This window comes from Geotrypetes seraphini, chromosome 2 (assembly GCF_902459505.1).
Source record: "Geotrypetes seraphini chromosome 2, aGeoSer1.1, whole genome shotgun sequence".
In the NCBI taxonomy this organism is placed as follows: Eukaryota; Metazoa; Chordata; class Amphibia; order Gymnophiona; family Dermophiidae; genus Geotrypetes; species Geotrypetes seraphini.
In genome coordinates this window covers 514335326-514358532 of record NC_047085.1, presented here as the reverse complement: position 1 = coordinate 514358532, position 23207 = coordinate 514335326, and the positions used below count along the sequence as shown (strand labels likewise).

The 23207-nt window shown below is 46.0% G+C and overlaps 2 protein-coding genes across 3 annotated transcripts in view; both read left to right on the top strand.

Moving 5' to 3' along the window:
• Nucleotides 1–23207, top strand: part of LOC117355249 (zinc finger protein 420-like) — an 818521-nt gene that overhangs the window by 195840 nt on the left and 599474 nt on the right. The gene's annotated exons all lie outside the window — the stretch shown is intronic.
• LOC117355280 (zinc finger protein 679-like) lies at nt 1652–21971 on the top strand. Of its 2 annotated transcripts, none has more exons than XM_033933596.1 (2): nt 1652–1805; nt 20481–21971. In XM_033933596.1, the coding sequence occupies exon 2, from the start codon at nt 20993–20995 to the stop codon at nt 21449–21451; it is 459 nt and encodes a 152-aa protein (XP_033789487.1). In that variant the 5' UTR covers nt 1652–1805; nt 20481–20992; the 3' UTR covers nt 21452–21971. The 2 variants fall into 2 exon arrangements, with proteins under 2 accessions (XP_033789487.1, XP_033789489.1); XM_033933598.1 differs by lacking the exon at nt 1652–1805 and adding an exon at nt 1837–1981.

Sequence of the window (23207 nt, the reverse complement as noted above, 5' to 3'; positions counted from 1 at the left end):
GAGCCGGCCAGACACGCTGCTGCTCCACCAGGAAGGGAACGGAAGGGGAAGTGAAAGGGAAATGCTCTGCTGCATAGGAAAGGGGGACCCTAGGGAAATGCTGCTCTGCTGCTGTACAGGGAAAGGGATAGGGAGGGAAAGGGGAAGAGAAATGCCTCTCCTGCACAGGAAAGGGGGAAGGGAAATGCTGCTTCTGTTGCTGCTGTACCCAATTGGGGAAAGAGAAGGAAGGAAGGAGAAGGGAGAGGAACAAGAGAAGCCAAGTTCATGGGTGCGAGGGAAGGAAAGGAGATATCAGACCATGGAGGGGGAGGGAGAGATGCCAGGGTATGGGGGAAGGGAAGGAGACAGATGCCAGACCAGGGGAAAGGAAGGAATGAGATGCCAGACCATGGAAATAGGACGGAAGAAGAGAGATAGGAAGGGAAGGTAAGACATGGAAACGTAGATTTTGAAAAGAAAGCAGAAAAATTGAATATTAAGTTAATTCCAAAGATGGATTCAAGGCAGAACGTGAAGACGGAGAGAAAAACAAAGGACAAGAAGGCCCTGGAAACATAGTTGAAAGCACAGAAAAATAAAGTCACCAGACAACAAAGGTAGGGAAAATGTGTCAATTTTGAGAAAGAAAAGATATTAAACTTTAAATGTGAGGGCTGCAGAAAAAATAGTTGTCTTATTAAAGAAATGACAATTTTGCATAAGGTAAAACTCTTTATAGTTTATATATCTTTCCTTTTAAATTGTCATTTCTTTAATAAGACATTAACTATTTTTTCTAAGTACCTACAAATCCAAAATGTGGCCCTACAAAGGGTTTGAGTTGGAGACCACTGATATAGAGTATTTTATGGGCACATAAGAGCCAATCCCAGAGCAGGGTTCTGGGCACTGAAGGGTTTCTGGGTTGGTCTCTCTCCTTTCAACAAGACCCACCTGGGCAGAAGCTCCTGCAGCCATTTCCCAGGATCAGGCTTTGCCTCTTGCAGTGATCGGGAACCGGAAGTTTCGGCTCAATAGCAGGAAGAAGACAAGACTCGTTTCCTGGAGGTTGATGACATCACGAAACCGAGAGGATTCCTTATTGGCTCTACCCCTTTCAAGAGCTGATTGGTCAGACAGTTGCTGGGGTGGAAGAGTAGTGAGGGGAGGATTTTCAGCTCCTGGCACTCATTCGTCAGAATGGTGCAGGAAGGGAAATACAGTTAGTGGCCTCCCCGTGAAGCTCCGCCCCTTTTGTGACGTTTTTGAATGTGGTGAGAAGCCGAGTTTAGGCCTGACAGAGTTGGGAGGCTGGCGACGTCACAAGGGAGAAGGGCGGAGCTTCACGCCGTAGGCTCTGCCCCTTGTAGTGCTGATTGGTCAGAATGGTGCAGGGACGGAAATACAGTAAGTAGTCTTCCCGTGGAGCTCCGCCCCATTTGTGACGTCATCGAATTTGGGGCGAAGCCGAGGAGTTTAGGTCTGACAGAGTTGGGAGAAGGCTGGTGACGTGCCAAGGGTGAAGGACTGAGCTTCACGCCAAAGGCTCGGCCCCTTTTTGTGATGATTGGTCAGAATGTTCTCTGGGGCGGGAAGAGGAATGGGAGGTTACGCCCTCTAGCACGAGAAGGCTGAGAGGAGGAGGAGTTTCAGCTCGCTGTTCAAAACGTCCGTGGGAGCGGGAAGAGGAGGGGGCGGAGCTTAGTTCTAGTTTAGGGTCTTTGTGGCCGGAAGTAAATCTTGTGCTGGAGCCTCAAGTGCCCAGTTTCTTCCAACCTGGTCTAGAGGAAGAGCCCCAAATGGCTGCAGGAGCTTCTGCTCAGGTAGGAGCTCCCCCTCCCCCACTTTTCCTGGCAGGGGGAGGGGCAATATGGGGGGAGGGGACTTGGAATGCCACCACCACACTCCAAGGGGGCAATGGAGGATTAAGGGACTTGCCCAAGGCGCTGAGGGTGTCCCACCACAGGCTTATTAAGCAGAAAAACATCCATATGCAAAGGTACAGCTCAATCCATTAAATAATACTGTTTGAACCATTTTTCAAAATAAAACTGCTTTGGGACAGTCCCACCAGACATGGATAAAAGTACCCTCCGCCCCACAAGCCCGCCAACTTTTACCATCCCAATATGAGAACAGCCTATACAACTTTGCAGGAGTGGAATACCATTGACCAGGGGGCAGTTGCCCTAGTTGCACTCCCCTAACACCATTCCTGTCAAGTGTGACTGTGGTATTCTGTTAGCATGATATTTGTGTAGCATTCTGTAATAATGTGGCTTATTCAGTTTTCTTGATAGTAGAGGGGATATATGTGAAGGGGAAGGGAGGCTAGAGCGCGCATGCGCTCTCAAAAATTCGTGAGTCCTGGCGCCGTGAGGTGTGCTTCTGTGGCAACATTCTAATTGACACCTCACGGCGTTTGCAGGGGCTGGAGGCGCATGCGCGTGACTGTGCTCTCTATAAACCTCCCGGCTCCAGCGGAGTAGGCAGCATCATTGGCAGCAAACGAGTGGTGAACAGCAGCCCCGCTCCGGCCGTTGACCCTCCACAAACCTCCCGGCTCCAGCGGCGTAGGCAGCACTATAAACACGCTGCTTCGCGCCCTTCTCTGCCGAGTTCCTCTGCCGCATCTCTGATGACATCATCGGAGACAGACGCGGCAGAGGAAATCGGCAGTAGAAGGCCGCAAAGCAGCGTGTTTAAAGTGCTGCCTACGCGGCTGGAGCCCCGAGGTTTGTCGACGGTGGGAGGGTCAGGAGCAGGCCAGATCGAGCAGGACAACGGCAGTAAAAGAAGGGGGAGGGGCCGAACGGAGCAGGGAAGAGAAGGTAAGAGAAGAGAAAGGGGGGTGGGGGAAAATGCTGCTACTACTACACAGGAAAGAGGGGATAGGAGGGAAATGCTATTGTTGCTGCATAGGGAAGTGGGATGGAAATGCTGCTGCACAGGGAAATGGGGAAAAATGACAAACAGACAACGGGAGGGAGGGAGGGAGACAGAAAGAAAGACACAGGGGCAGGGAGAGGAACAGAAAGACAGAGAAAGGAGGACTGAGAGAGAGTCAGCGGGAGAGGGAAAGGGTGCTGCTTTGGGGGGAGGGGTGTGCTTGGGGCAAACAGCTTTGCTCTGGGGGGGAAGACAGAAGGGGCCATGGAGAGACAGGGAGAGGGAAAGGGGGCTGCTTTGGGGGGAGGGGTGTGCTGGGAGGAGACAGAAGGGGCCATGGAGAGATAGGGAAAGGGGGCTGCTTTGGGAGAGGTGTGCTGGTGACAGACAGCTTTGCTCTGGGGGGGAAGACAGAAGAGGGCCATGGAGAGACATTTGGGGGGAAGGTGGGTGCTGGGGGCAGACAGCTTTGCTCGGGGGGGGGAGGGGGAGACAGAAGGATACAGACAGCGGCCAAGGAGAGAGAGATAAAGAAAGACAGACAGACACATCTATTCTAGTTGCCAAATTCCTCTCCAATTACCTAGAAAACCATAACATACTCCATCCCACACAATCCGGCTTCAGAAACAACTTCAGAAACACTACTAGGATCTCTCTTGGACACAGCCAGACAACATCTCAGCACAGGAAAAAAATGATGCTCATACAACTAGACCTTACCGCTGCATTCGACTTGGTGGACCATAACATTCTACTACAAATCCCGGACACAATAGGTATCACAGATAAAGTATACACATGGTTTGAAGGATTCCTTAAATCAAGAACCTATAGAGTAAAATCAGACAAACAAAAATCTGAACTTTGGTCAAACCCCTGTGGAGTTCCCCAAGAATCCCCTCTATCCCCGACTCTCTTCAATCTCTATACAGCCTCCCTCAGCTCTCACCTGGACAAACAAGGCATAACCTCCTACAGCTATGCCAATGACATTACCATTCTCATACCCTTCGATCAACCTGAACTCTCCATGACGAACACAATATACCAAACACTAAAATCAATATCAACCTGGATGAAAGATCACAAAGTGAAATTGAACCCAGATAAAACGAAATTCGTCCTCCTAGAAAACAACAAAATACCAACCATAACCAACATTGAAATCAATGCAATCAACTACCCATACAAACCACCCTAAAACTGCTAGGAATAACTATCGACAGATGCTGCACCATGCAACCGCAAATCAATAAAACAATACAAAAGTCATTCTTAGTAATGAGAAACTTAAGACAAGTTCAGAAATTCTTCGAGAAAACTCAATTCCAGCTCATAGTTCAGTCCTTAATACTAGGCCTACTTGACTAATGTAATATCCTCTACCTCCCATGCCCTACAACCATAACAAAACAACTACAAACTATTCAAAACACAGCACTAAGACTCATCTACTCATTAAAGAAACATGATCACTTTACAGAAGCATATCTCCAATTGCACTGGCTTCCGATTCCAGCAAGAATACAATTTAAATTCTACTGCCTACTATTTAAGACTTTATACGGAGACAGTCCAAACTACCTGAATAACCGCCTCATCCACAACACCGCAACCAGACATAGGAAAACTCACACCCCATTCTCATACCCCCCAATTAAGGAGGTCAAACGGAAAAAAACTATATGATGGCCTCCTGGCCACTCAAGCAGCCAAACTAGACAACCAAATCGCCAATCTACTGACGGCATCCCTCGACTACAAGACTTTTAGAAAAGAAATAAAGACCATACTCTTCAAGAAAGCTCTGAAAAAAGAAATAATACCACAAGTCTCAAACTCCACCTCTCACTAAAGCCAACTACCCCAAACAAATAACCTTACCCATTTCTCACTCTTTTTGAAAATGACCAATTTTTTTTTTTTTTTGTAAGTTTTTGTTGTAATACATCTTGGATAATTCTTTTGTAATCCGCCTTGAACTGCAAGGTAATGGCGGAATAGAAATCCCTAATGTAATGTAATGTATTTTAGACCAGAATATGGAGGGTTCGATGTGTTTGCGTGAGGTGTATGTTACTTTATTGAGTTTTGTTATGGTTTTTTGTTGTTTTTGGTCCAGTTGATGTTGAAAGTGTAGGTGAAGTGGTCTGATCAGATAGATCTGGACCATATTCCGTTAGATGTATGAATTTCAGTTAAGGATGGTTGGTGGGTCATGAAGGCTGCGATATCAACTTGGTGGCCTTTTTCATGAGTTGTTTGTGGATTTAGCATTTGGAAGGATAAGGCTTTGAGAAATGAGAGAAAGTTGTCTATTTGTTTGGGTGATTGATCATCTAGGTGTAGATTTAGGTCTCCTAGGAGTAGGTTGTAGGTTGCTATTAGTGAGTTTTGGTATATGAAGTGTTCCACTTCGGTTCTTGCTAAAGACCAGTTTCCCGGCGCTATGTAGCAGAGCATGCTGTTTAGTGTGTCTTTTAGTGTGGTGCTTGAGAGTTGGCAAGCTAATAGGTCCATGTACAGGTTAGATGTTTTCTCAATTATATTAAGGGTTAGATCTTGTTTGATTAAGATTGCTAGGCCTCCGCCTCTTTTTTTTCTCTCTGCAGAGCACTGTAATTTTGTATCCTTGTGGGCAGACTTCAGTTATTCTAGGGTCTGAGTCGGAGGTTAGCCAGGTTTCTGTGAGGAAAAGACAGTCCAGGTTTTCTTGTATTATCCAGGTTTTTATAAGCTCTGTTTTTGGACCTAGCACTCTGATATTTAAGTAGGCGCATTTGAGTGTGAATAACTCTGTTTGATAGTTGTGAGTTGTGTTTGGGTATATAAGTGATTTAGGGTGTCGGTGTGGTTTAGTCTTTGTGTGTGTTGGTCTTCTTCCCCATGCTGTGGTAATGGAGTGTAGAGTGTTAGATTGTAGGTTTGAGTTTCTGTCACTTGATGTTCTATTTTGGAAAAGAGATTTATTTATATCTATAGCAGGAGGAGGTAATTTGCTGCTGTCTTCCCGCTGGTTACAAGAAGGATTAATAGTATGAAGTGCTGGGCTTGTGAGGTTAGCTTCATTTTGGGTTTTTTTTTGCGGGTTTTTTTGTTTGTTTGGTGGTTGGTGAAAGTTGGTGGAGGGGTCTTTGTTTGTTTGGCTACTGTTTTTCAGTTGGTTTTATGTTTGGTAGTGTTGTGGGGGTGGATCTCTTCTTGGTTGCTTCACAAAGGTGGTATGAGCATCTTTGATTGCGTGCTGTTGGGCGCTGAATCTATTGTTGGCTCAGCGTAGTCCCGTCGGGTGGGGAGGAGGGGTGGAGTGCGCTCCCACGCCGGCAAGCCTCCCTGCCTGCTCCTGGATCCAGAAGATGTCGGCCAAAGTGATATTCAAATAAAACTAAAAGAAAAAGAAACAAACTGAAAACAGGTGCTGGGAGACTCACTCTCCAACTGGCTTCCAACTGGCTCGGTGTAGTCCTGTTGGGAGGGGGGAGGGGCGGAGTGCGCTCCCATGCCAGCTAGCCTCCCTGCCTGCTCCTGGGTCCAGTGATGTGGCCAAGGTGAAACCTTTCCGAGCCCAGCGACGGAAAACGGGATTATCCCGTTCCGCTGGAAAAAGTGGCTCTACCTGTATTCCCGCCATAGAAGACACCACGGCCCCATTCCCCAATTTAGCCTGAACTCTTGTCCACAACTGCCCCAGATGCCAGAGAAAAGGATTGTCGATACCCTGAATCCTAGTCCTCTGTGCACCAGAAACCCAAAGCCAATGCTTCAACAGCTCCGGACCCCCACTCTCCTGCTCCAGCTGTACCCCACTTTTAAAATCTCCAATGTCCCAGTCCAATATCACTCTAATCTGGGCAGACTGGAAATACCACCATAGATTTGGCACACCTATACCTCCCACCTCTCTAGCTGCCCACATCTGTTTTTGAGACAATCGGGGAGATCTATGCTAGTGCTGCCCGATTCACGATTCGAATCAGTTCACCGATTCACTTTGGATGAATCGATTCGACTCGATTTAAATTTTAAATAAATCGGCTTTCCGATTCGGACCCTCTCCCCTCGCCTCCTAAAGCAGGAGCGGCAGCGCTGCTCTTGCTGGCTGGCCGCTGCCGCATCTGTTTTAGAGGGCGAGGAGGGAGGGTCAGTCGAGAAGTGCTGCAGTCCAGCTTCCCTCCTGGGCTCCCCGAAAGACTGCCCCCCCGAAAGACTGCGCACTCCCCCTCAGGAAGGCCTCCGTGTTGCTCCTGGCCTCCCCGAACCATTTACCTTATTGCTGGAGCCTGCAGCCGAAGATCGCGATTACAGCATCTTTGTACTCTGAGCTATTTCCTTCACTGCGATCCTGCCTCTGATGTCAGAGGAGGAGCGGGACCGCAGCAGAGGAAACAACTCAGAGCTCAAAGATGCTGTAACCGCGATCTTCAGCTGCTGGCCCCAGTAATAAGGTAAACGGTTCTGGGAGATCAGGAGCAACACGGAGGCCTTCCCGGGGGGGGGGAGGGGGGTGCCCAGTCCTTCGGGGGGACAGTCTTTTGGGGGGCAGTCCTTCAAGGGGTGGGACAGGCCTTGGGGGGTGCAGGCCTTTAAGGAGGGAACAGGCTTTTAAAGGGGGGGACAGGCCTTCAGGGATGGGGATACAGGTCTTCAGCGGGGGAAGTGCAGGCCTTCAGGGGGGGACAGACCTTCAGGGGAGGGGTTCCCTTGTGTGGAAGTACACGGAGAAGGAAGGGGGGTTCAAAGAGACTTGGATATGCTGGACTTTGGGGGGGGAAGAAATAATGGGTTTAAAAATAGAGGAGAGGGAGAGAGATGATGGACAATGGGATTTAGGGAGGGAAGGAACAGAAAGGGAGAGAAGTTGGACACAAGGGATGGTGTGGAGGGGGGGATAGAGATACTGGATAGGAGGGTAATTGGGAAAAGAAAAAGAGAGATGGTGGACCCTGGGGTGGTGGGGAAGGAGGGAGAGATGCTGGATGAAAGGGTAGTTAAGAAAAGGTGGATCTGGAGAGGGACATGAAAAAAAGGAAAGATGCCAGACCTCCGGGGGAGGGAAGAGAAACGGAAGGGGAGGACAGAGATGGAAGATGGATGGTTAGCAGGGAGAAAGAAGAAAGCAGGAGACCCTGGCAAGGAAGTTATCAGAAGACAACCAGACCCTGGGACCAACAAGATTTGAATAATGACCACACAACAAAAGGTAGAAAAACTAATTTTATTTTCCATTTTGTGATTACAATATGTCACATTTGAAACGTATATTCTGCCAGAGATGGTGTTAGACCACAAACGTGGGCTAGGATTTAAGAAAGAGAGGAAAAGTGTTTTTTGTTTGTTTATTTTGTTTACACCACAGCGCCAGTGTGGATAGGAGAAGGCAAAGGGGGTGAAGAGGCTATAAAATAAACTCATCAGGATGTATGAAAAAAACACCCAATTGGGCAGGAAAATCAAATCGAAAAGCCAATTCAGTAGGCTGAATCGAATCAATTTTTTTTTTCCTGAATCGGGCAGCACTAGCCTACGCTGCCATATAAACCTCCTCAATTCTGCACTCATTCTCACTAAGTCAACAGGAAGCACAGGTACTGGCAAAGTTTGAAACAAGAAAGCAACCGAGAAAGTATATTCATCTTAACTATAGAAATCCTACCCCACCAGGAAACCCATAATCCATGACATCTCTGTAAATCACGTCGAATATTCCGATATAATGGAGGATAGTTCTTAGCATAGATCTGAGATAGATCTCTAGGAATTTGAATACCCAAGTATTTAAGTCCTTGCAACGCCCAACGAAAAGGAAAACTCCGCTGGAGCCCCACCACCTCCGAGTTAGTCAATGTCAAATTCATAATTTCTGTTTTATCCAAATTAATTTGAAAACCTGACACCCTCCCATAGTCCTCAAAAATCTGTAAGAGCCTTGGAATAGTATCCGCAGACTCTCCCACATACAATAAGATATCATCTGCGAATAACGCTATACGATGTTCCACCCCGTTCCCCGAAATCCCTAGCAATTCAGGATGTGTACGAATACAAATCGCTAAACGCTCAACCGAAACAGTATCCCTCGATATATAGAAAAAAAATCGGTGTAAGATTGATTGATTCAAAGACAGGCTCACGGCGATTCATATAGGGCTTGCACCCACCTACTAAAGGAACCCCCAGACCCATACACTCCATAACTTCCCAAAGAAAACCCAACAAAAGCTTTCTCAGCATCAACCACCATCAGAACAGCCTTATGAGGGCGCATCTGTGTCTCCCACAATAGATGTAAAGTATGTCTAATATTATCACTCACTTGCCGTCTCTGAATAAATCCAGACTGGTCCAAATGGACCAAGGAAGGAAGCACTCTCCCCAACCAAAGTGCCTAAATTTTAGCTAAAATCTTAGCATCCACATTTTATAGGGAAATTAGTCGATAGGACCCACATTTCAAAGGATCTCTCCCCGGTTTCAAAAGAATCACCACCCCAGCCTCTCCCATGGAAACCAGTAAAGAACCCCCCATATGTATTCCATTAGCCACCCTTACCAACAAAGGCCCCGATTGATCAGAAAATTGTTTGTAATACCGACTAGTATATCCATCCAAACCTGGGGATTTTCCATTTTTCAACAACTTAATCACTCCTAGGACCTCAAAGAGAGTAACGGGTTCCTGAAAATACTCTCTATCGCTGTCAGACAATACTGGAATAGGTAATTTATCTAAAAACTGGGTTTGTTTCACCGAATCAACCTGAGCTGGAGCACTGTATAAAAATGCAAAAAAGCCTGACGAATAGCCGAACCCATTACCTGCACCCCACCTTTGTCATCGCGCATCCTAGCAATAGTAGCCCGGGTCTGCTTAATCCTAATATATCTAGCCAAATAAGAACTAGCTTTATTGCTATGTTCATAAACCTGTAATTTAAAATGAGCTCGGATCTGCTCCGTCTCCTCCACTTGAAGTTGATACAGCTCATCTCTCGCTCTCTGCAATCTGGCCAAAAGCCTGGGTCCGGGCTTGATTTACGAGTCATTACCAGTTTCAGCAATTGTTCACGCAACTGAAGATGGCGTTGGGTTTGCTGGCGTTTATATATAGCCCTCCACATGATGAGTTCCCCCCCCACTACTTTCAAAGCATCTCATAGGGTGGCATCTGAAACCTCCCCATTATCATTCCAAACCAAGTATTCCTGTATAGTTTTTTCCACAGCTTCCAGCATTCAAAAGCGATTCGTTAAGCTTCCAATATCTTCCCCCCCCCCCCCCGATAATTCAGTCCCTGACAAGTTACCCAACCTGGAGTATGATCTGATATGTGCATTGCCTCATTTTCCGCTCTTTTCAGCCCACCCCCCTGATTCCAATATATCCAGATCCTGTCCAATCTAGTATAAGTTTGCTGGGAGTGAGAGTAAAATGTATAGTTCCTCTGAGAACTATGGAGCAACCGCCAGCTATCTATCAATCCCAAGGCAGACATCAGAGCTCTCAAGGCCTTGCTATGACTCTGGTTAGCCTTTCTCCCCCCTCCCGAATGATCCAGAGAAGGATCAGGGGGAACATTAAAATCTCCCTCCAGATAGACTGCGCCCTATACAAAAGTACGTAACTCCTCCTGAAGGCCCCGATAGAAAGCCCCTTGAGCTGCATTGGGCCCATAAATATTAACAATAGAGATAGGTCAACCCTGCAGGGTACCACGGACAGCGAGACATCTACCCAAGTTATCTCAGTACTGCTCAATCTGCAAACCCAACCCTTTTCGAACCAATATCGCCAACCCTCCAGCCCTTTTTGTGGCACCTGCACCTTGATGCGTCCGTATTAGATCAAACTGTGGGTTTTGAAGCAAACCCACATCCCTTGGTCTCAGATGTGTCTCTTGTAAGAGACAGATATCCCATTTCATACGCTGTAATTCACGATAAACCATGCTCCTCTTGCCAGTACTTATTAGCCCATTAACATTGCAAAATCCAATGAGCACCTCTGGATCCTCAACCTGTGTTCCCCCCAAACCCATATCTCCGCTGCCTACCCAAAGAACCCCTTCCACCCCTCCTCTACCCCACCCACCTCCAAGAAGCTGAACCCGAAAATTTCAAATCAGCCAGGTTAAGAAAATGAAGCCAAGTCGAAGAGGCTCAAACACATCAAAATTGCCTTCCCTGCCATCATGCCACCCGTTCCATCCTCACGTCACACAACTTCACCATACCCCACACTCGCTGCCCAAACACCACCTAGACCCCCCCTTCTTTCCCTCTCATTCCCTCACCAGCCAAGAAACCAACACAAACAACTCGGCCAGCAGGAACCACTCTCAAATACCCCCTTTCCCTAGCAACAGCAGCAGATGAATCCAAAGACCAATGGGATAGCCCACATCTACCAGCAGGCGGAGATAGAGAAACTGATTAACAGGTGGTCCTATTGGATGGCACTCCTCCTGTTTATCCAGTATTCTCTATCTCCCAGCAGGAAAAGGTCGCTATTCAACTAGCTCCTGAATTCTGGCTGTGACTGGAAAATTATTTTCTCCTGTTGAGGTTTCTCTTCAGTGAGACTGCCATTCTGTTTCTCCTGTTGAGGTTTCTCTTCAGTGAGCTGGCAATGCTATTTCTCCTGGTGTGATTTTCTCTTCAGTGAGACAGGGGTGTCCGGCTGAACGGTGCCGGCTTTAGGGGTTACACCTGGGCCCCCCCAGGTCCCTGCCTCACCCTCCCTCCATTGCTAGAGGGTCTGACTGGGTCTCAATTTTTTTCTTTTTTCCCTTCTCTTTAAAAAAAAAACAAAAACCCAGAAACCACAGTTGCTGCATTCTGCTCGGTTACTGCTACTCAACCAGCTTTAACTGGTTTCAACCGACCCTAACAACAAGCTTGTGAGTATGTCTGTTTTTTTACTGTCGGTTGAACTTCAGGTTCTGTTTGGGAGTCTTAGTAATGTGGGTTCGGTCAACGTATGTTTAAGGAATGGATATTTTATTGAGGCTAAGTTTTATGACTAGAAATCCGTGGAGGGAGCCGGGACTTCCCGCCCTTTGCATGCACGCGTTGGTTTCCTTGTTGGTTACAGCGCGGCAGTAGCGGTGCGATTTCATGCTCGCACTTGTTCTCATTGTTGGGTTTCAGTGTAGCAGTAGTAGTCCTGTTTATTCTGAGGCTCTCTTTCATCAGTGTTTGTCACGGCCATGTGCAGATGATTGTGCAGGTGCCGGTTTATAGCAGCGCGCATGAGATGGGACATGTTTTTTTTCCGGCGCTGTGGGCCGTTCTTCTGGTTATTCCCCCAGTGTTCTCCCCAGAAATTTTTTCCAGCCGGGTGGCATGAAAAAGTAGCCGGGTGGGGCGGGACAGGGAAATTTGGTGGTGGGGAAAATTAAGGGCTCCTTTTACTAAGCTGCAATAGCGTTTTTAGTGCGTGCAGAATTGCCACGCTACACGGCTAGAACTAACCGTCTAGCATGTGCGGCAATTCTACGTGAGGTAAGCGCGCAGTAAAACCGCTATCGCAGCTTAGTAAAAGGAGCCCTAAATGTGTACTATTTGTATTAGTTAACTATTATTAGTTATTTTCCAATGCTCAATATGACTGCCTTTCTTAAGGTTTGACACTTGTTCCATAATATATATATTAAATTTAAGAAGTATCCAATTCTAGAAGTGAATAATTAGATATTTGCCCTCTTTCAAATGGTATAGAGCAGCATCTTTCAAACATTTTTAACTCCGGCACACTAAACGGAGCAAATGTTTTTTGTGGCACACTAAATGCAGCAAATGTTTTTTCATGGCTGGAAAAAATTTCTGGGGAGAAGACTGATGCCCTTATTTTTAAGGTCCAATCACATCAAAGAATGATGCTTATCTGGGCAGTTGTATAATAAAAAGAATGGATAAGATAACATGAGAAGTGAAATTGTCATGAATCAGAGGGATACATATCCTGTAGGTCCTAAAAGCAGGCTTGTGGATTAGATATAAACTATGAAGGCAGTGGCATAACTAGCATATGTGACACCCGAGGCCCATCATTTTATGACACCCCCCCCATCTGTATGAAAAGCATGATTTTTAGTAACAATCCACACATCACACAGGAGTGTGCCTAGGAAAAGGCAGCATCTTACATATTGCAGTGAGCAGTACATCAATACACCCATTGTAAAACTGAAAGTAGGCAGGACCCGGCAGCAAGAAGAGCAAATGGAAAACTTCACTGACCTGTCTTCCGCCTTAGCCCGTAGCGAATTTATGCTTTGGGGATCTAACATGTGCGTGCCGGCTTCCCTTCTCTTCCCTCCCCCCCGGACATAACTTCCGGTTTCGGAGGGAAGAGAAGGGAAGCCGGCACACACACGTTAAAGCCCCAGAGCATAAGTTCGCTACGGGCTAAGGTGAAATCTTCAAGCCGGCTTTTTTTTTTTAAATGTTGAGCAGCAGCGGAGGCTGCAGAATTTAGCTGGGCGGTCATCTAAATTACCCAGCTGAAAGGCCCTAGGGAGAACACTGTATTCCCCGAGTCTGATTTTCTTTCTATGCAAGCCGCGGCAGGGTAAATTTTGCGGGGCTTGAATCCGACTATGTTTCTAGGAGCGTTGATGCAGCGGCCACGTGTCAGCGAGAATCAGGCGTGCACTTGGGTCTCCAGCAATGGCGGGAGAGCTGCAGCATTCCGGTATTTTGTTTCCAGCTGACTTTGGTCAGGGTATGCCGGGGCTTCTCTCCTTTCTGGTTCAGACAAGTTGTATGTGTTTCACCAGCTTTGGGACAAGCTTGGGCAGATTTATATGTCTATGTCTGTGTTCCTGCTGTACTCCCTTGAAGGAAGCTCTTGTTTAATCGGACTCTGGGGTTAGCACTCAAGGGGTTTACCAGAGACTCTGACCTGTGCTAGGTCACCCAGTCTCGGTTTGTCTCCGGACTGGGGCAACATATGGCAACTAACGGCACGGTGAGATCAGCAGTAAGATAGTGCCCTGTATTTCACACAGGTATCTCATTGTCTCTCTTGGGGTCCCTGCAGATTGAGCCTTTGTCTGTTGGTAACTGTCCTTATTTGGGCCTTTGTGCTGAGCTGCATGTGTCTAGTAGTGGCACAGGATATATATGCCTAAAGGTAGTACAAACAGTTTCCAAGTTTGGGCTGTCTCTATGGGCATAATGATACTGCGCATCTTCCTGCGGCCGGGACTCTCTTTCTCTATTTCTGAGGGGGCCTGGACTTCAGATTTCCATGCTTATCGCGCTGGTTTTTCCTGTCGCCATTTTCTCATGGCACATGCTATATGGGCCCCCCGACCAGACAGGAAGGGCTGTACAGCTCCTTTTAACCAGGAGCCAGTTACCTATTCTATCAAACCCGCGGAGGATCACGCGCTATGTGGCTGTTAGCCTCATCCCTGAAGCTCTCATTAGCAATGTGAGCTTTGTCTGATACCTGTAAGGATGCTGTTGTTTTCCACAGGGCGGTAGATGCAACATCTTGATTGAGTCTAGTACGTATTCACTTTAAAGGACATACGTATTTCGCTCATGTTGCATGAGGTTAGTACTGTTTTCATGGTTCCAGTATATTCCTCTTTACATTGTGAAACTTTATTTTTCCTAGGAGAATCTTCTTGCATATCCTACAGTTCTCATCCTTCCATTCCCTGGCCTGCACTTCATTCTAAGGGGATTCTTGACTTCTTCCAATGACTCTTCAGGCTTTCTCATGAGGGAGAAGACGCTATAATGTCAGGTCAGGGGGCAGTGAAGATTTTTCAGGATGCTTGCATCTTTGCATCCTCCTCAGGTTTCCAGTTCGTTCTTGGAGTCTCTATGTTTTGTGTTTCCCTTTTCAGTGTTACTGGTCCTCAGGACAGTTCTTATAGTTCTTCGGGAACTAAGGGACGTTGTTCCACTTACTGCATGGTGTCCGAGACGGGGGCATTGGGCAGGCTGGATCCCATTCTGCTGAATTAGTTTCTTGGGGTTACACAGACAACCTGGGAGTATATTTACATTTTCTCTATGGACTCCGAATTGGCACTAGGTTTGCCTGCCTCTCTTGGAGCAGCGCTTTCGGTTTTGGCACATGCCATTTCGTCTACCCAAGGCTTCACGAACGTTTTAGGTGATGTGGGCAGTGGTACCATTTTGGCGCTACCAGGCGATTCCTCTAATTTCTTCTTGACTGCCTGCTTGATTCGGACGACTTCCAGTCGGGCCATTTGACTGACACGAAAATGGTGATATCTTTTCCTCAGTTCTTTACACGTGCATCTTCGAATTTGCACAGCGCTCTTTTTTCCTGTACTATTTATAGATATATCAGGGTGATGTTTTTATTCATATAGGAGAGACATGTATTTCTTTCCGGAGACTTGGGCGTGGGGGTCTTGGTCTCAGATTGGCATTCTTCTTCGCTTACCATGACCAAGGGTATGGGATTCTGTACAGTTTCTAGGATCCATATTGCTGACTCCACTGGGAACTTCAGCTTGTTTTCCCCTTCTTATGCTACAGGAGTCGCTTTTGTTCCGGTGGTTCCCGGTATCTCAGGGCTCCAATTATTTGGTATGCTCCTCCTGCATCGCTCTGTATGATTTGGTGGCTCAGCGCAATTTCTCTTTTCAAGGCATGCCTCGGTCTTTGCTGGACTAGCTCATGATCACCGACCATCCCGGGCTGTCGGGTAGTGGGGCTCGGTGGCTTCCATCCTCAGCTCCAGGAGTCTGGTCTTCAGAGGCAACTCAGTACTTGTTCATTTTTCTACTCTTGAACAGGCTCAGGCTACTTTTCTGGAGCTTCAGATCATTCTTCCGGAATGCCGCTGAGGGTCCTTTTGGTCAGTATTAGGATGGGGGTATTTCTCTACAGCTTGGGCAGTAGGTGTTATACTCAGTTGGCAGGTGAAGTTGTTCTGCTTCAATGGGTGGACTCTCATCTTCGTCTTCTGTTGGCAGATCCTTTTATGGATCAGGATAAGAGTTTGGATAGACTTTCTCTCTGCGGAATCTGAGCATGGCCGATTTCTTGTATGTTACAGTGTACAGCGCTGTGTACACTCTGGAAAGTGTGCATGTTAATAATAGTGTAATCTTCTGCATCCTGGATATTGAGATTTGTGGCTCAGGTGTTCTAGCTCTTTTTATGGACGTGAGATCTCCTGGACCTAGATCTCATGGCCTCGTCTCTCAATTCTAAGCTTCCTAGCTTCTTCGGCGGGCCCAGGGAGTGGGAGTTAGTGGGTGTAGCTGCGTGGCTCCTTTCTCGCCTCTGCCTTCTCTTTTTCAGTGTTTTCCGCTGGCTGATGATGGCTTGGATTTGCCATCTCGAGCTCGCTTTCCGGGCACAGTATTTGTAACATCTGTGGATTGGCGACGCCATCCTTACTATGCGGATTTGATGAGTCTTTCGACAGCCGGACTAAGAAGTTTCCTGGTATCTCCGGCTTTGCTCGCCTAGGGTCCCGATCAACATTTATATTTGTACTACTTTAGTATTACGACCTAGTTTTTTTGAAAAGTCTTGGCTGACGGGTAAGGGTTATGCGAAGCAGGTTGTTTCTTCTCCTATCCAGGTGCTACGGACGTCTTCTCCTGTGGCTTCTGCTTCCTTTTGGAGGTTTTTCCTTTCTTGGGTGCTTCTTAATGTTTGAACCACTCCAGAGTTCCTTTTTGGCACAAGTGTATTGCCAAGGGCTTAGCGTTCTTGGCTTGTTACAAGGGCTAGGTATATTGCTCTTTGCTTACTTCTCAGCTTCATGTAGTTTAGTTCCTAAACAGAGTGCGGTATATTCGTGCACCTCTTAGAAAGCCCGGTTTGGAGTACAATCTTCACGTCCTTCTTCTCAGTTTACCGAAGGCTTCATTTCATCCTTGTCTTTTGGACTCTAAAGGGCTGTGCCGTTGAACTTGGGGTTTCTTGTGGCCATGGCTTCAGCTCTGCAGTTTTCTATGTTGCAGGCCTTGTTCAGCGGGGATTCCTATTTCTGATTCCGAAATATGGGGTATCAGTTTGGATGGTACCACTATTTCTTTCTAGGGGGTGTCATCCTTTCTTTTATGTCATGCTCGCTTTTCCTTCCTTCTTCCTGGGAGTAGAAATTGGGTGCAGTGCTTTTATCCACAGCATTTTTTGGTACGTATGTAGTGTTCTCCGCGAGCTCGATTTCTAACGACTTTTAGTTGTTTATATCTCCTTTTTGTATTCTTCAAGGAACGCCTCAAATGTATGGTGGCGTCCGAAGCTTCCATCGCTCGATGGGTCCAGGAGGACATTCTTTATGCTTGCTTGCTGGCAGGGAAGCGGTTGGCGAAAGAACTTCATGACCATTCCGCCGGAGCAATGGCTACTTCTTGGGCTCGGCCCACAGGTTTTTTCCTTGGAGGAGATTTGTCTTGTGGCTAATTGGTCTTCTGAGAGTGCTTTCTCTCCGCATTTCTGCTTGGATGTGGGGGGTGCATGCGGTAGGGGGCGTTTTGTGCTTCGGTTGTTGCGGAGGCGGCGTTTGCTTCCCACCCAGATTGAGGATTGCTTTGCTACATCCCATTGGTCTCTGGATTCATCTGCTGCTGTTGCTAGGGAAGGAAAAATTATATCTTACCTGTTAATTTTCTTTCCCTTAGACGCAACAGATGAATCCAGAGCCCCACCCTTTCTGGATATTGTCTCTCGGTTTTTTCTTTTGCAACTTTCGCAGTTTGTTATTATGGCAGGTTGTTTTCTGTATTATTGCATTTTGAGATTTGTTATGGGAAAGAAGTTTTTTACATGCTATGCCTATATATGGTTACGGAAAGGAGCTATACTGGAGATACAGGAGGAGTGCCAGCCAATAGGACCACCTGTTAATCAGTTTCTCTATCTCCGCCTGCTGGTAGATGTGGGCTATCCCATTGGTCTCTGGATTCATCTGCTGCGTCTAAGGGAAAGAAAATTAACAGGTAAGAACATAATTTTTCCATACATTCAACCCAGAAACCCCACCTCCCCAGGCAATCCTTACCCCCAACAGCCACACAACCTCACACAACAGTTAAGAGGGATACAAACAAAACAAGGTAAAGAAGCTCTCCCCCAGGTCCACTGAGTAGACCCTAGGGAAGGACCTCATCACATACTGCTGAGTACAAAGAGACCTCAAAACAGTTCAAGTAACCAATGGAGGCTGACAGCCAGCACCCTCTATGACATCCCTCAAACCGATCCGTAAGAGTGCTGCTCTGGAGAAATCTACTAGCAATTAACTCATAGATGATCAAATTTTCAACGATCCTTAAGAGCACTGCTCTGGAGAAATCTACTAGTAATTAACCCATAGATGATTTAATTTTCCCTAATCCAAAATTTGTTCATCTGTGAGTTAATTACTAGTAGATATCTCTAGAGCAGCGTTCTTAAGGATCGGTGAAAATTTGATCATCTATGAGAGATCACATGAATCTAAGGTGTGACCCACCTGATGAGTTGAAAAAGGCGTGAATTGTTGTAAATTTAAGTCAGACAAGAATGTGAGGAAGTTGGAGGTCTTCGGATGTGATGCTATGTCCACATGAACATTAAAGTCACCTAGAATAATAAGAGACGGGAATCTAGTGATCATATCTGCAGTGGTTTGGGAGACCTTATGCCATTCAGATGCCAATCCCTCTCTTGAGAGGCAGCATTGTAGTAAAAGCACCTCCTCTCCCAGAGGCAGCCAAGTCTCCGTGAGGCATAAGAAATCTAAATGCTGGTGCTCTTATTAGATCTTTAATAAGGTCCGCTTAGAAGACCACAGATGATAGAAGTCATGGTCTGAGATTGTGTGTTGTAGAGGAGCACAAGGAAAACAACAGTCAGCAACACAGGAAAGGCCCCAATCCCTCCCAAGAGTTCACCCCAAGGAGCAAGACCCGATTTAGTTTGATCATCACTCTTTAGCGAGTAGATGACATGTTTAGGTCAAGTCACCCACACTCGGGAAAGTTTATTCGGCAACATTCAAGACTGAAAAACAGGAGCAGGAGCAGCAGTCACAAGTAAACGGTCCATCATACAAGCAGCAGTAGCAGCGCTGACCATCCCAGCACGATCCAGGCAGTGGTGGAGTCAGGTCAGACCCTGAAATGATGCTGATGTATAGTGGCGCTACCCACATAGCTAACTGGGCAAGTAACACCACTTAAATCCCAGTCCTGTGACCAGTTAGCTATGTGGACACTGCACTGAATTCCAGCTGTATCCACACAACTTCCAGGTGTCGCCCGGATATGGCTCAGTATTGACTCTCTGGAACTAATATAGTTCTAAGTTATCAGCTTTATAGAAAAAGCTTACTGCCCTCGGCTGAATATTTACCCCAAACAATTCCACAATTAACTCTTTATTTGGCTTTGGTTGCTCTTGTTCAACATCAAAGGTACTTAAAAACATCTTTTCACCATCTGCCAATGAAAGGGTTAATACAAGCAGAGTCTCATCCCCTTCTGGGATATGGTTTTTGAACTACTTTCTGAAATTTTGCATAGTCTCCGGGGAGTAACATAGTAACCTGATTCAATTTAAATTTTTTAATTTTTTCTTCTTAGCTATATCTGGGCAAGAATCCAAAGCTTTACCCTGTACTGTGCTTTGGTTCCAACTGCCGAAATCTCTGTTAAGATTTACTTTAGCCCATCTACACCCTCCCAGCCATTGAAGCCCTCCCCAGCCCATCCTCCACCAAAGGGCCATATACAGACACAGACCGTGCAAGTCAGCCCAGTACTGGCCTTATTTCAATATTTAATCTTATTTTCTGATTCTAGATCCTTTGTGTTCATCCCACGCTTCTTTGAACTCAGTCACAGTTTTACTCTCCACCACCTCTCTCGGGAGCGCATTCCAGGCATCCACCACCCTCTCCGTAAAATAGAATTTCCTACCACCCCTCAACCTCAAATTATGTCCTCTGGTTTTACCATTTTCCTTTCTCTGAAAAAGATTTTGTTCTACGTTAATACCCTTCAAGTATTTGAACGTCTGAATCATATCTCCCCTGTCTCTCCTTTCCTCTAGGGTATACATATTCAGGGCTTCCAGTCTCTCCTCATATATCTTCTCTCTTACATATGTCACTTAAATTTCCTAAGCTTGCTTTTCATATATTTAGGGCCAGATTCATCCCCCGATTAGGCGACAATTCCTCTGTAAACTGCATTTTATTTTTTGCATGTCTTAAGTTGACATCACTCTTCCTTAGGAAGTTTGGGACCCTTACCTAAAATGGATGGAACGTTCTTCTGAGTCATGCTAAGATTTTTTTCATGCTTACCTTGTCTACGGTCGGGGGGGAGGGGCTGATAGTCCTCTGGTTTGAAATAATTGTGTCTTGTACTGAAGAACTGCTGTACAATATTAGTTTTTACTCCTGTTTCTATGTTTATCTGTATTGTTTATTGTATTGCTTTTTTAAATTAAAAAAGGTTAATACAAGCAGGAATAAAATTAATTACACTTAAGAAAAGCTTTATCAAAGATTTTATATTATATGTAAGAATGCACAAAATAATCCAAATGGGAAAGAAACATTCTACATCTTTATATTATGATAAAACTTTTTTTTTTTTAATCATCAAACAGGATTAAACTATCTTCAGAGGATCCATGAGAGTGAGATGCAATTTACATGTCCAGAATGTAGCAAAAGTTTTAATTGCCAATCAAATTTAAGAAGCCATGAGAGGATTCATACCGGAAAGAGACTGTATACCTGTCCAGAATGTGGAAAAAGATATAGTCATTCCTCATTTTTAAAAATGCACAAGAGGATGTATACTGGAGAGAAACCATATACCCGTTCAGAGTCTGGAAAAAGCTTTAATCAGCAATCAAATTTAAGAAAACATGAGCGGATTCATACCGGAAAGAAACTGTATACCTGTCCAGAATGTGGGAAAAGCTTTAGTCATCAGTCAACTTTAAAAATGCACAAGAGGATTCATACTGCCGAGAAACCTTATACCTGTTCAGAATGTGGAAAAAGCTTTAGTCGTCAGTCAAATTTAAAAATGCACAAGAGGATTCATACTGCGGAGAAACCATATATCTGATCAGAATGTGGGAAAAGCTTTAGTCATCAGTCAACTTTAAAAATGCACAAGAGGATTCATACTGGAGAGAAACCATATATCTGTTCAGAATGTGGGAAAAGCTTTAGTCAACAATCGGATTTAAGAAAATACAAGAGGATTCATACTGAAGAGAAACCATATACCTGTTCGGAATGTGGGAAAAAGTTTCATAAGAAATCAAATTTAAGAAAACACAAGAGGATTCAAATTAGAGAGAAACTGTATACCTGTTCAGAATGTGGGAAAAACTTTAGTCAGCAATCAGATTTAAGAAAACACGAAAGAAGTCATACTGGAGAGAAACCATATACCTGTTCAGAATGTGGGAAAAGCTTTAGTCAGCAAGAGAGGATTCATACTGGAGAGAAATCATATACCTGTTCAGAATCTGGAAAAAGCTTTAGTCATCTGTCAGCTTTAAAAAGTCACGAAAGGATTCACACTGGAGAGAAACCGTTCAGAATGTGGGAAAAACTTTAGTCAGCAATCACATTTAAGAAAACACGAGAATGGTTCTGTTTTTTTTCCATAGGTATGTTCTTTGGGGATGAGTGGGTGGAGGTAGATGGAGTGGCTTTCGGGGTTCATCAGAGTCCAGGGCCTCGGAGTGCCATTCTGTCGACTCTGGCCTCCCTTGCCATGAGTAGAGTGGTGGGGGAATTTGTTGCTGTTACTCTGTTCCTGTTACTGCTTGATATAGTGTTGTATATGATGCATCTTTGTTTGTGCTGTGCACCCTTTGTGTGCCATTGTTTTGCTTACTCATTTGTTGGCATCAATAAAAATTGTTTGAACCTAAAGAAGACAACTCCTCCCTCTGACATAGGCGCAGCACTGTGGGATCATCCACTTCCCCCACTAGCACCTCTTCCAAGTCCAAATCAGTTAAATCTCCCTTAGAGAGAGAAAGACCTTAGTCAAACTATACTACGACGTTTGGCTCCCTGTCGATCCTGCCCATCTCCAACCTGAGGCTGGCCAACAGAGGCCTGAGCAGGACCCTCCAAAAGAACACACACAATACATTCATATACATAGCATTCGCACCCACTCTCACCCTTCCCCAGTTTAAAGAACTACCCAACCCCCACCATCCCCCTCCCACAACAGCTGGTAAACAAGAGAAAATGACATAACCCCTAGAATCTATGTCCCCAACAATACACCACACAGAGATAAGCACCCTCAATACAGCAAGTAGAACGAGACAGCACGTAGAGCAACCCAAGAAGACTAAACAAGAGACAACACCAGTGTGACCTCCTCCCAAGCCTTCCACAACACCCCAGCACCCGTCCCCAATTCCAAACCCTCCACTGCCAAAAATCTACCCCAAATATCCACATATTGTTGCCATGACCTTGCCAACAAGGCCAAGAGCCGATATCTAGTCACATACCCAGCCCAATTTGTCCCACATAAGGTACAAGGAGGGCCCAGACGCACTCTTCCAATAGCGAGCCACAGTCAACCGTGCCACAGTAAAGGCTAACTGAGCCAATTTGTCCTGTGTATCATATAGCCCTCCCATAGGCATCCCCAGGAGCACTACATCTGCCCTCACCTCTAGTGGTACCTGAAGAAGAGTCCCCAGAAAGTCTGAATCTCTGAGCAGCCCCATCACATATGGAAGAGTAGAAACATAGAAATAGACGGCAGATAAGGGCCACGGCCCATCCAGTCTGCCCACCTTAATGACCCTCCCCTACCTTTCTCTGTGAAGAGAACCCACGTGACGATCCCATTTTGTCTTAAAATCAAGTACGCTGCTGGCCTCAATCACCTGAAGTGGAAGACTATTCCAGCGATCTACCACTCTCTCGGTGAAAAAGTACTTTCTGGTGTCACCGTGCAGCTTCCCTCCCCTGATTTTCCACGGATGCCCTCTTGTAGCCGTGGGACCTTTGAAAAAGAAGATATCTTCTTCCACATTGATACGGCCCGTGAGATATTTGAACGTCTCGATCATGTCTCCCCTCTCTCTGCGTTCCTCGAGTGAGTATAGCCGCAACTTATCCAGCCGTTCCTCGCACGGGAGGTCCTTGAGTCCTGAGACCATCCGGGTGGCCATTCGCTGGACCGACTCCAGTCTCAGCACATCTTTGCGGTAATGAGGCCTCCAGAATTGTACACAGTATTCCAGATTGGGTCTCACCATGGATCTATACAATGGCATTATGACTTCAGGCTTATGATTGACGAAACCCCTACGTATACACCCTATGATTTGTCTAGC

Coding starts and splice junctions, on each gene's coding strand:
- LOC117355280 (XM_033933596.1), top strand. CDS start 20,993: ATGCACAAGAGGATTCATACTGGAGAGAAACCATATATCTGTTCAGAA.